Source organism: Armigeres subalbatus, chromosome 3 (genome assembly GCF_024139115.2).
Source record: "Armigeres subalbatus isolate Guangzhou_Male chromosome 3, GZ_Asu_2, whole genome shotgun sequence".
Lineage (NCBI taxonomy): Eukaryota > Metazoa > Arthropoda > Insecta > Diptera > Culicidae > Armigeres > Armigeres subalbatus.
Genome location: NC_085141.1, coordinates 310,813,792 through 310,828,256, shown reverse-complemented (window position 1 = coordinate 310,828,256; position 14,465 = coordinate 310,813,792). Strand labels below are relative to the sequence as shown.

Here is a 14,465-nt window from a genome sequence, read left to right as displayed (position 1 = left end):
TGTACTTCCGCCTCTAATTATATTATGAACATGTACGTTTCAGTTTAGAAGATGATATTAGCTGCATTTCCATATCAAGAAAATTATTTAAAAAGTTCACAAACAAAATTTTGGTTCAACTACTGTGCGATTCGATTCATGACACTTTGATCATCAGCCGAACGCCCTACCATCTGCACCAGATACGCTTGCCGTTGCAGCATGATGTTAAAATTGAATGACAATCTACCAAGTCACCAATGACTACATTGTCTCAACATCTCAGGTCCCAACCAAAAATAATTGATGACGATCATTGAAAAGCAATGGTAACTTGTTCGATGGAAATGCTTGCCAGCGTGAAAGTCTCTGTAATAAGGCAATCAATTAAGCAAATAAAAATGTGAATCCACTCCGAAATTTTCTATAATTTTGATTTGATAACCGCTTAAGATTTAATACCGTGCTATACTAAAATGAATGTGTAGCTGCAACTTCCCGACGAATTCAATCCAAAAAAAATATCTGGATGTCGATTTCATAGGCCTTTCATCAATGAAAAATGTGGATTTAGGAGTATCTCGAAGGACGAAATCTGTTGAAACGCGTAGAAGATCTGTTCCGATTATAACACAATCTTCTACAAAGTTTTCGAGGATAGATATGGCTTTCATTTAGTTGTTGTTGCAATGAATTTCGTTCATCCCACTCAGAGTTACGATTTTTTAAGGGCAAAATTATGCCAAAAACACTAAATCGATTTGAAGCACACCTAAATTTCAACCAATTGAGCTGAAATTTTCACCAGAAGTCTATCTTAGCATAAGAATTGTGAATACCAGTTGACCGGTCGATTTTAAGAAACTTTTTGAAATTTGAACAGATCTACTGTGCACATGTCATTTGAAGTTTGTATGGAAATTACTGTGAAAACTGACCCTTATGTGGAAGATCCTTCTGAGAGGTGGCCCATGAACTATTAATATAATTAAATATAACGCATTGCCTGCACAGAATACTTCTCAAGCTGAAAGGCAGTTGTTGTTGCGAAGCGATTTCTCGTTTGGAAGCAAAGTTATGAAGAAAACAAAAATGCTCATTATTGATATTGATGTTATTCTTTTACGTGTTAAATTGAATTTCCCACGATTCAGTATTTCCTTAATAACTTTTCTTGCGAGCATTAAATCGTTTCGCAACAAAGACGGCCTGTTTCCTTGTAAAATTTCTTATGTTACCGATATACTCATAAGTTGTTAGAGCTTAAAGGGAAGTGTTGGGGAATGGTTTTCCATGAAAGTTACTGTTTTCATAGCAATTTTCATACAAACTTCAAACCGCGCGTGCTCACTCAATTTACATCCAAATTAGCTAAAAATTTGGGTGGGTTAATAAAAAGGCAAATGCAATCGTTTAAGCATCGGGGGGCAAAAAAGTCAAAATTTGAATCACTCTAATCTACACACGTTAGAACAGAATGTGACCTTGCCATTTCTAGGAAGAATCAGAAAATATTCCCTGAATACATTCTGTTCCAAGTACCACAAGGAGTATCTTCCATATTTGAAGCAAGCTGGTAGATCTTCAGTTACGAGTGTAAATTTTGAACTCTTGAACATCATGGATTTCTTGAACAGCCTTGAACATACGATGAGAATACATTCAATTCTAACCCAGGCTTGACGCGCAACACTTTTAAAGTAGGAGCTTGTTTCTTATAGATTGTATTGGATACTTTGAAAATACACCAAGTCTCATTAAAATTACTTTCCAGGTTCAGATACACACTAGGTTTCATTTTCGTTCCTTTGGCGTTGCATCGCGAATGACTTCTTGGATAATTATGAGTTGTTGCTTGTCAGAAACAAAACAAATAAGTTGCACAAATAGTTATTTGGTTAATTGTTGTTTGCAAAAAGGTTTATGATCGGTGGCAAAACACTTTGTGCTCTACTGAGCAGCATTTTATGTTTAGCAGTCCCCTGCATGTTCCCTAAAATGTATTTTGAAATACAACTAAGTAGATAACTAACGTTACGTTGGGATATGGATACTCGGAAGTAGTGCGTAACGGTGAAGCTGACAATATGGCGTCCCTAACCCCGAATCCCAAGAGTGAGGGTTGCTTCGGCGGCAAGCGGGTGGCACCCACATACCCCATGTGGTACACATGTGGTGCAAGCAAATGGGAACTGGGGGTATTACTCGTAATACCCCCACAGAGTAAGGGACCGAGTGTATGGGTGAGCACACAAGTAATCCTCGTATGGTACGCATGGTCGGTAGTGTTAGAATGACTGAAGTCTGGTAAGGCCTGGCAGGAGTGTCGGGGGGGCAGATACCTCTGCGGCACCTCAGAATTAGGGAACACGAAAGTCTCGCTATGCCTGGAATGTCGGGGGGTTGATGCTTCTGCGGCACCTCAGAAATAGGAGACATGTAAGGTAAGTGGTGCCACTCCGTTGAAGGATGTGTAGACCACCACACTGATTGAGGACTATCTGGGCTTCAGAATATCAATAGGGGGGTACTGCTTGCAAAGTACCTGCCTGACACCCTGTTGGCAGTATCAAAGCCCGGGTAGGTGAATGTTAGGCATGCGTGACAAGGGTATTCCACGCCCAAACGATGCACAGGAGGTGCATAGAGTGGATACAAATGGGATATGGGGGTATAACAACCCCCGCTGAGTGTGAGACTGAATGTCAAGAGAGTGGTGCACAAGTGGTGCAAGCGATAGGGACTGAATGTATGAGCGAGCACACAAATTAGACTCGCATAGTACGTGTAGTCAGAGTGACTGCATAGGCAGTAGTGTGATCCGGCTGCCAGGGACGGATTGAGTGAAGTCTTGCTAGGCCTGGCACGAGTGTCGGGGGGCAGATACCTCTGCGGCACCTCAGAATTAGGGGACACGAAAGTCTCGCTATGACTGGCAGGAGTGTCGGGGGTTGATGCTTTTGCAGCACCTCAGAAATAGGAGACATGAAAGGGTCTGCCTCGTAGCTGAGGTAGGAGCCACCAACCTAGGGTCGCCTCTGGCTTGTAGGACGGGGTGAACACTATACTGAATGAGGACTGTCTATGTTGTGATATAGCGACTTGGGGTACCTGTAAGATTCTTGCCATCATTCAAGCGGCATAGGCAGGTGACTGTTGGGGCACATGTGGTACCAGTGTGTCTTGTGCACATGTGGTGCATGGGGAGTGCTAGGAGAGATGAGACGCATACGTGCACTTGTGTACGTCATGTAGGGGGCGCAATGCCCAATAGTCATCCCCCGAAGTATTGCTTAATTGCGGGCCGGGGGAATGACTGGAGAGGAAGGAGTTGGTTTTAGTGGGTCGGGAGTGGTCCCCACACTACCTGGGTTCGCCTCCCCAGGTGTCTGGTTGCAGATTTCCATTACCTTCGTTAAAAAAACACATGTCGCCTTTAAAAAATCCGTGCTGCATATTTTACGATTATGCTCTTATACCTAATCGTTAAATTTGCACTAAACATATGACAAATGCACATAATCCAAGTATATATTTGCATAAGAATGACAAGAAATCTATCAAGAGTTTAAATGTTAGGGACAAAATTGCTACCTGTGCAGTGCACAGGTTGCACATGCGGACGCGACGCCTCTGTTAAACGTATTTTGAAGTATAATATCGCATCAGATTTTGATATCAATCGGTTCGAATTTTGAAGATTATTTAGTGAAAGCATCTGGAGCTGAATCAGAAGGCCAAAGCGGCCCACAGTTCAAAACGGTTCACCAAACAGTCATCAAAAATTCTTAACTTACAGTTTTAACCACTACATATTCTGAAGCTTGATTCAAGAAAACGCCGAATACTATCATTAGGTGGCTATGATGGTCTAAATAGCATCGGAATCGTCTTCAAACAAGATTCAACAGGTAATAAGTTTCAAAACATTACATGAGCTTCAGTTTTATAATGGGCTTGGGAAGTCTAATGGTCGATCTTTATGTCTGTGGTAGAACCTAGGTCAATCTTAGCATTTCATCAGTCTTAATTATGTCAGATGTTTTGTAAAGTGTCATTTCGTCTTGCCGCATTCAATTCACCTATCTTTTTGTCTGTCTTAGTTATTTAATGTTACCTACGTTATTCAGTTTAAGTCTATTACTCATTTCAGCCGTTCATTTGTCTAACATTCACTAAAGGTCCTCTTCGCTTAAACGAAACATCTAACTAAAGCGTAAGTAACCAAGTTTAAGAGTTGATCAAAAATGATAAAATGGTCCCTAAATCGTCTTGAAGCCTTGAAGGTATAGCATAACTATAATTTTATGGGTTGTGGTCAGTTATGAGATTCACTTTTCGGTGGCAAAATAAAGCTTCATCACGCCTAATCCCTAACTATTAAAAAAAATTATCGAGAATGAAGCCAATGAAAGATTGTATGCATACCATTGTTATAATTTGTGGTATTTTTAATTATGACTCTTTTAGGACTCTTTTGAGTGAGACATAATAAAATAAAACAGGCGCCACGTTCCTAGTTTTGATAAAACTACTACTCAGTGAATCTAACAGTCAATTCCCTATTGATGTCGATATACTTGATCACAGTTTCAATTATAATAAACCTATTCTAGCTAGTATCACCGCGGCAAGGTAACATATCTGAGGGAAACTAAACAATGTTCTGCCATATCAATATTTTTATTTCAAATAGGTACCTAGAAATCAGTTTTTTTGTGATAACTAAACAAATGAATACATAGTCCATGCCATTCCGTAGAATTTACTGAGCATGTTCAAATGCCGTAGCCATACAGGTCGTTTGCAATTGCAACTCCACCCCTGTATCAATCATTATTTTCCTAACGACCGACAACGACAACAGTCCCGTTGTTCATCGCAGTCACCAGCAAGTTAAGAAAGCTCATACCGCACATCACGCACACAAAGCAGTGATCTTATTCCTCCGATTTCATAAGGTCAGATGCATCGTCATATAATGGGAGCCACCGACGACGGCAACTGCAACGAGTCCAACCCAAATACACCCGGCAGCCCCATCATACCGGTGGTGTTCACTCTCGGGAGTAAATATTTATTTTAGCACGGACAGTACGCCTCCAGCTGGTGCCACTGCAGCTACACTACATCAGCAGTAGCAGATGATGCAGTCGTTCACTCTATCGAAGACAAAGACGTCGAAGCGCAGCTAATGTTTAAGAAACTTCTTAGAAAGTAACTGCGCTGTTGCTGGGTTTACAGTTACTCAAATATATTGATTGACGATTGTCTCGGTCCCGCACTGACGGTTCCCGTCGTCCGCCACAACTTGATTAATTGATTGATAGGATGGAAAGCTCACTTACCAGTACTTTTGCAAATCGCCGATCCAGCTCGCCAATGTCCGGCATGGGCTGCAAATTGCGCGACCGGATGCTGGCCTGCCGTACGTGACAGCTCGACGGTTTCCAGCTGTCGATAACGCTCGAAGGCGACGGTAGCAGCGAGCATGGTTGCTGAATATCCGGATGGTGGTGCCGGGTCTCGACAATTACGCTGTCATGTTTGGAACCACCACCGCCGACGCCACTACCGGCGGCAATACTGTTGGCCGCCTTCGACGATGCCAAACCCATCTTTGGGGGAAGGGCTTCTACTCGATCACAGAATGGTATTATTCCACGAGACCCCGATCGTAACACTACGATAATCCACGAAGCATACACCGAGCACGTATAAAACACTCTGGATTTAGCTCATTCATAGCACTTAATAATTTTATTCTCCACCATCAACGGCGCTTCTTCCTTTCGAGAAATTACAATGCACTACCAAAAAAGTGTTAAAACATACACAACACTCCGGAACGCTTCCTCTCACAACCGTTCTGGTCGAAATGAATTTTTATGTGCCGTTCACACAGCATACATCACACATCACTAAAAACATACAGACCCGGCTCACGTGTTTCAACTTCGTTCCCCCTCAAATTCATACACTAACAAACAAGCACAACGTCGCTCAGGCAGGCTGCAATGAAACGGAATTATGGAAATCAAACGGAGGAAATCACACAAAGCAACAATTACTTTCAGGTAGAGAATGCTAATAACAGCACTCACTGGCCGGATCGGCGCAAAATTTTGTAGATGTGTAAAATGGTCACTTCCGGTTTTCGGGAACGGATGTCTCGCGAGTTGACCGTCCACCCACACCCTTCGCTACCACACCAGTGTTCTGCCGACCGGTCTCTCTAGGGTCAACAACATCAAAGCACTGAAATCCATCAGCTCGGTACCAATTAAAACCTCCTTTCCGTGTTCTTTGTGCTCTTCTTAGCCGTCAAACATTGGGCGCAACTCGATTCCCAAAGTAATTCCCAGATCCATGCAACGAATCGACGATTGAGGTCTCATGAAGACACGCCACGAGCACCAAAAAAGACAACACCGGTAGCAGTTTTTTTCTTCTTCGTGCAATCGAAAACCTCTGTGTGGTTTATGCTGACTTAAGGTGTCTCCGTTCTGGTTCGGTTTCGGTTAATTGTGCAAGGGTTGAACTTTAGCGCGAGTCGGGTTTCCGAGCTGGAATGAAAACAGAAAACATGGTTGCATGAGTATTTTTCAAACGATTTTTTGCTACTAAAAGTTAGGTAATTATCTTGAATAGTCATCAATTATATAATAGTCTTACATAGTGAACGAATTAGTGCAGTGATAAGCTTTATGTTTGCAAAAACAAATTGATTTTAATTGGGGAACTGTTTCCATTTTCATTTTCATGTCACTGAACATATAATATTCTTCTCATCACGAAATAAAGAAATACAGTACCAATCTCGTCGCTTGTTGTTGTTAACAAGAATGTTCTCTGCTGCGAAATAAAAATCATTTAAGGTGATTATACAATCAAGCCATGTGGTGAATTTTAAATTCACCACACGAGTTTCTACTCCTATTATCAAATAATCATTCCTAGCGTAATAATTGTCGTACAATGCTGAAATTAATGTCGATTGTTTAGCATGAGTAAGGAAACGGTCTACGAATGTTTCATCTCCATGGGTATTGTGGTTCTCTCAATTTGTGTTCTTGAAAAATCACTAGAAAAAGCATGTGGTTTCCAAGATGGTCGATTTGTGGCTTTGTTGTATATCCACCTTAAATAAGAAACAAATCAAATTCCTTCTCATTGCTTTGTTTTTGATGCGATGAGCATTCCATTCCAAAAGCAGCAATGCTGTGTTGTTTTTACACGAAATTTGTCGTGCAATGACCCTAATGGAAAGCTTAAGATTACTCAAATAACGATTCTCATAAGGAATTCTTATTTTCAAGTGCGTTAGAGGGGATATATTGTTTGCAGCAACCACCCGTCAACGGCCACCACTGGGACCAATAACGTCGTTTTTTTGCAGTCAACATGCGGTTGTGCTTTGTACTTTGGAGCGAATTTCTCTAGTCTCAATTCAACTTTCTTTTGTAAATGAGACTGGTGCTGCTCCAGACTTTCTGAAATGGGCTTTTTTATTTCCAAAAAATCGTCTAACCAATCACTAACAGCAACAAAACTAAGGTCAGGAATTTTAGTGAAAATTCCACTTGAGTACTGCTGATGCCGACGTCGATAATTTGTCATAAAAATTTACTGAAGACGCCACCTTAGCGAATACATTTTCTTGCATAAAATGGTGGTCCTAAAAAGAATCGATTTATGTAATTTAAATAATGCGCATTTCCAATCACTAACAGTTGAATGAATCGGTCCTTTTCTGGGTCACCATTTTACATAGAAGAAGGTTTGATTTGCCGGAAATTTACTTCAAAGTGCACAAAAACCGCATGGTGATGGATGGTGGATTTATTTTTAAGAATGCGCTTTTTCAATAACTAATTACCGACTTTTTTGTCTTCAATGAAAATACTTTCAGCCCGAGGTTGCTCGTCTCTAACAACCGACTTTAACTACTCGATAATTTACAGCTGAATCTCTTCAGACGACACCGTGGCGAATAAAATTTCTGCATTAACCACCGATAGCTTATCGCTGGGAACGATAACCGGACGTCATCGGCATGGCTATCGTCCGCTCTACGCGAAATTAAACACAACATGACGCCTGCACGCAAGATACAAGTCATTTTATACATATTTATTTACATATAAAACGGTATGCCAAAAGGCCCGTAACTTATACAGATTATATCAGTGTTGGGGGTGCTTGAATTGACTTGGTTCTGCTGTTTTTATTCGGTTCGGCAATATTCAATATCAATATTTTCAATGCATTGCCAAATTTGTGAGGAATTTACGAGTTGAGTGATATATGTATACCTAAAACTTTTTAAAATTTATCGAAATATAAAGATATTCACGTTCAAAATCTTACATATTTCGCGATGGTCTCCAAATTTTAAGCTTTGATTTTGTACTCAATACTTTCTGGTAAGACGTTGTCCGACCTCGAAAAGAAAAGCAATCCTTAATTTTAGTCTGATAAACGCTATTGATTTTTAATTATTTACTATTGATAGTTGGCTACCAGTTAAGCAATCGGTTTCCACAAACCAATCAATCCTATTCATGCATCGCAAGCACAGAAATCAAGTTCATGCTACTTTCAGGTTTGGTTCAAATCCTCAGAATGCTAAAAATTCAATCGCAATGCCCTGAAAAGAACTGATTGTGGTTGGGAAGACGTTGGGATGAGTGTGGTCAATTATCGTCTCTAAAAATAGTTACCTGGAATGCTAGGTCCCTCTTATCTAAAGACAATTGGTAGCTGAAAGAAATATCCAAATGGTATTGGTTACGGGAACTCACATAAAACATAATCAATGCCGAGAAGATGCCAGAGGTAACGATGGTGCAAATATTATTGAGAAGTCATTGAAATTTTCTATATTTCCTGATTTAGAAGAATGCAACATAGGGAAGATAAGACTAATTAGTGTATATTTTGCAAAAAAGTTAAAGCGACAGATAGCATTAATCACATATTCAGGCAGGACCTCGAGAGGCTAATCCATCTGGACTGAACATTTATCATCGGCATGAACGCACGATATCTTCGCTGGTGAAAACCTACACCCAACCGGCGAATGTTAGATTTTCTAACAATTCTGTATAAGAATCTACCAAAACCTGTATAAGAACTGGGCATATGCGAAATTGTTAGATTCTTATTCAAGTATTGTATAAGAATCTAACAATTTTGTAAGGTTTTCTAACAATATTTGTTTGAGAGCTTACATTTTTTGTATAAGAATCTAACAATTTCGCATATGCCCAATTCTTATACAGGTTTTGTTAGATTCTTATACAGAATTGTTAGAAAATCTAACAACCGCCGGTTGGGTGTAGGCCCAATGTCGATGGTACAATACTGTTTGACGATTTCCAGATTGGACACTACACAATGCATCATCTACTCTCACCAACCCACCAGCAGCTTCTTCAACCTTGGATTTATTTCTGTCAAACCTACGGATTACAAATTACGGAGTTTAACCTCAGATCACTACCTAGTTGGAATCATGTCAGATTTCACTAGCATGCAAAGGCCCATATCTATCTATAGAACTATGGGAAAGTGGACTACTGTTTTGCCTTCAGAAAAATATGTTACCTTATACAGTCGGGACTCGCTGGTTGGGATCTTAATACTTGGGTAATGTGACCAGACGTCCCGCGTTTCGCGGGACAGTCCCGCATTTTTACTATTTGTCCCGCGCTGAAAAGCGTCCCGCGAAACGTCCCGCAGTTAACTTATTTTTAGATAATGTCCCGCGAAATAGAGAAAATAGAATACATAGTTAGCTATTTCTCAGTATGTTCAAAGAAATATTAGATTTTTAAAATCGATGATTTTCATTGAAACAGGTGTTTTGTAAGGCGATCGTATGGATCATAGAAGTCAAGATTAAAATGTGCTTCTGAGACTCAGACAAAATTATATTTATAGTTTGTTTTTCTCAAGCCTTGTAGCAGTGTTGAGAAAGACTCAAATTCTCAAATCTCATCCAGGATTCAAATCAAGCACCAGTCAAACCTCACCCGACTCATGGACCAGAGAATCTATCATCGTTCATGTTCGACTCGCAATTTGCATCATTACATGATTTCAACGTGCTCTTCTTCGATGTGTTCATCAAATGCTTAAAACAATGGATAGTTAATGCACAGCTAAACATAAAATGCTCTTCGATTGGGTTTTGACAAATTTGGAGCGAAATAATTTTTCGGCAAATGAGCAAAACGATGCGTTTTTTATGTGAAAAACTCAAGCGCGATGCTCTGCTTACATATCGCAAGCGAGTTAACTCGCGCATGAGGCTTCAATGATTGAGATTTGAACATGATTCTACCAACACTGGCCTCATACCATAGATATAATTATCTTCCATTTGTGTGGATTGTTTTTGTTCAAAGAAGAAACAACATACGAAAATGTTGCTATGACAGCAGTGCTAAACTTTGTTCTAAAAGGGGTATCAAAAGATTGCGTACTGAAGCGACGATTTTATTCGAGCCTGTGACAAGGGCGGTGTCATCATCATCCATAGACCGCTGTCATCATTGAAAAGTAGCATGAAAAAAAAAATTGTGCCCGGGACATCCTGGCTACACTAGGGTAGAATACGGCTTTGGCAGGGTGCGACAGTTGTTGGCACCCCCAACAATATTTGCGTTTTCCAGCAAACATACACTATTTATGAACATAATTTTGATTCAATCACACAATTTCAAGTCTAAGCTTTCATTTAAATAAGTTGTTTGTGTAGAAGTAACAAGATTTGATGTGTTAATCACCGAAACAAATTTGCACCTACGAAATCCTTGCCATTATTGCATTGCCAAAAAAAGCAGCGCATGAAAAGCAAACTGTTACTTACTTTTTTGGATCGCCTGTTTCTCCTCCTTATTGCGTATGACACGACAAATTAAGTACGTACACTACTTTTTACACTTTATCACCACTTGATTATCACCACAAAGAGCAAATTTATGCAATATTTGCTCTATGTTTCACTAAATAAAATCGAGACTGTTCATTTTCTTTGGCAGCAGCTCACTTCGGAATAGAGCGGAAGAATGTATTTGTGAGCATATCAAACACACGCTAAAAAGATACCACGCACAATTCTATGTGATTTTAGGAAAAATACGAACAAAAAATCCGGCAATGGCATTTATTTAAAAAAAAAGTGTTAACATACAAATGCTCCTATTCAGATTTTTACGCAGACCATGAATTATATCAAAAGTGATAGCAACACCGTAGTATTTTTACCCTTATGTGGCTGACAGAACCGTTTTCCTTTTGCAACTTCAATACTTTCCAAGCTCATCAAAAAAATCATAACCATCCCCGTTCCTACATAGCGCATTTCAACCATAAATAATTGCCTACTTTCAGGGTATTATCTATTATTCAACTGTGAAACGTAGTGTAAGAATGGGGTGGCTCCAGCGGCTGGATAGGACAGTGCTGCCCATTATTCAACATATGAAGACTCACGAGGTGGAATATATTGTTAATATACTATACTATTAGAACCGACGAGCTTCGTTTCACCTAAAACTGATTAATTATATATTTGTTACATTATTTAAAAGTATTCGGTTAAGTATTCGAAATTCGCAAATTTGGATTCCATTTTTTAGATTAATTTTCGATTAAAGCAGAAATTTGTACTTCATTTGTATAGGAGTTCTCCTTCCAGAAGAGTAGGGGTCTAATATCATCATAAGAATCTTCATCGTTTCCAAAAACCTTTACATACAAATGTTCATGCCGTTTCCTAGTCTATAAGGGCAGACAGACAAAAATTAATTCTTATGTGTATAGATTTGGTTTTACGTAGCTATGTCGAGCGGTCGTGTCTTGTACACAACCACCATGATTATTTTTTTTTTTTGATGAAACAAACATATCATGTAAGGACCGCAAAGAGCAAGTCGATTATTTGAAACTGGTTGATAGACTTTTGGCATTACAAAACTCTAAGACTCTAAGGCATTACAAAAGACAAAAAATGTAAATCTTGGCAGCGAACAAAAAGCATATAAGTTCGCTTCTCTAAAATGGCCAACATTATTCAAATAGGTTGAAAATGGTAAAAGTTATGAAACGGTCAATATCTGGGTACACGGGTGCCCTATCAGCCATTCACGTCTGTTTTTTGTTGGCCGCATAAGGGTTAATTTGTTTTACAATGTGTTTAAATGCTTTTGCCTATCTGTCTACATGACATAAAATTGATGCCAAGGCTAAAAATTCATGTTTTGCTTTAAACCAGTTTTGATAAACAATAAAGTTTGTTCCAAAATTGAGTGAAGCGAGATGAGCGTGCGGACGATTAATATGAATGAATTTTACTACTGGAGAATATAAACAACCAGCATTTGGCACCAATACATTACCAGTTCTCTACTTCCATGTCTAGTTGCTAAAGGGAGCAAACTCATTGCTGATAATAGAAATTGCTATGCCAACAGAAGAAACGTTAACCTGTTACTTTATATTAAATTTACTGAGTTTGTGGTAAAAGCTGTTATATTTAGTGAACACCAACCATCAAAGAAAGAGCATACAAGTGTATACCAGTTAAACTGGACCTGTGTTTTAGTGTAATTATTCATTATTTTTATCATTCAATTTGGCGAATGTCTTAGACTGCCAAGAATAGGTATTTTCCCCTACTAAAAATGCACACATATTTATTGCCAAAAATCTATAGATTTAACTTATGATGTATATCAGCGCACACATAACCATTCTCCACGCGAACTACTAATAAAACATACATATATGCAAATAAACTTTATGTGTTGTCTCGAATTAGCAATTATTTAATTTATGTGTGGTTCTATATCGATTATATTAGGGTGGAGCTATTGCAAAAATCTATAACGGCGACACATATATCTTATATAGATATTTTTGGCAGTGTACGATTTGGCGATGGGCTAAACAATAGCATGACAGTAGCCTGATTTTATTGCTGGGTACCGAAGACCGTTCACAGCTAACAAAACTGGAACCTCAAAAACTCTCCAGTTTAATATTGATTGCTACTTATACCCTGGGAATCTTGAAAATGCTCTCATTGCTAAGATTTCGACTCAGAACGGCAAAATCCTACTCCATTTTAATTTCATGCGGACCAGAATCTTGCGGAAAATTTACCCCAGTTGGAAGACGACCTTCAGAGTGTTGATATTGGATATCAAAAGTGCTCTAACAAATGAATATTGTGTTTAAGGAAGTCTCACATTTCAGGAAAATTTTAGGTTGGATTATGGTCTCCAAGTAATCTGAAATAGGACGGGATTTTGGATATTCTGAGCCGAAAACTATTCAGCCTCACCCGTTTGGAAATAAATTGGAGCAAAAACCGTGGATCATATTCCTGGAGGCGTAAGTTTCAACCAGAATAGACTTTCGAGATTCGATATCTTTGCTTATATCGCTACTGAAGTACAATAGTCTAACACAATTCTATTACCGTTTATTGAACAGATAGCAAACTAAACCTTGATAATAAATAAGTTCTGAGCGCATTTCTAAAACATTGAACTATGAACTTTTTTTGTCCCGCGCTCACACAAAATTTATCTGGTCACATTATAGGGTATCTGTTCCCATATTAATAACAGCCCGTATATTAATCTCAACCGTCGATAAACCAAATAAAAAATCAATTTGATTACAATTTCTCACATCGTATGTACACAATAATGAATAGACCACCTTCTCCAATGTTTGGAATATTATTTAAAATTCCGTTTGAGTAATGTTTTAGTTCACAAGACTCAAATTATTAAAAACAAAATTATAAAACTAGCAGATTCATCTCATTTCACGCCGTTGTTTTCCACTCAATTTCAAGCTAAAACGAATGAATCCTTTCAAAATACACTTCACAACACATAGAGCACATCACAATTTCACTATAAATATAATCATATTTGAAAAACTAACGCGATTTCCTATAGTTTGATATAGGTTTATTTCGAACAACGTCTAAATTATTCTTGTCCGTATTTCAAACTATTTACATGGCTTGCAGCATCGGCAAGGGTTGCCGACCTAGATTTTTATTTCAAAAATGCTTGAATGAACTTTTACTGTGAAATTCAACTCTTTTGTTTGTAAAACAAGGTATATCGAAGAGATAAGCTATGACAAACATAAAATTAAACTGATAAGTTGGAAAACTACAACGAAAACTGGAATTTTGTAATTATATTTCAACTCAAATACAAAATATTGAAGAATTCGGCATCACTGCAATCATATCGTTACGTATACACACAAGTAATAGTGTGCGTATTTTATGTTGGAAACAGTATTATTGATATAGGTACAGGCATAGGATTAACTTTTTTTGAATGTTATTGAAATAGGTGCATGGCAGTGATGATGTTTTTTAGCTAAATACTTCTATAATGTGATAACAATTTCATTTTTGAAGTTACCAAATTGTTATCAATTAAAAA

The 14,465-nt window shown here is 38.5% G+C and overlaps 1 protein-coding gene across 7 annotated transcripts in view; it reads right to left on the bottom strand.

Annotated features, from left to right (window-relative positions):
- LOC134225255 (formin-like protein) overlaps window positions 1–14,465 on the bottom strand; it is a 269,171-nt gene that overhangs the window by 187,545 nt on the left and 67,161 nt on the right. For 6 of the 7 annotated variants that reach the window (XM_062705180.1, XM_062705181.1, XM_062705175.1 and 3 more), the window contains one exon: window positions 5,328–5,991. In XM_062705180.1, coding sequence (XP_062561164.1) covers window positions 5,328–5,597 — 270 coding nt within the window. In that variant the 5' untranslated portion in view covers window positions 5,598–5,991. Of the gene's footprint in view, window positions 1–5,327; window positions 6,546–14,465 lie in introns of all 7 variants that reach the window. The other variant, XM_062705176.1, reaches the window with a different exon arrangement.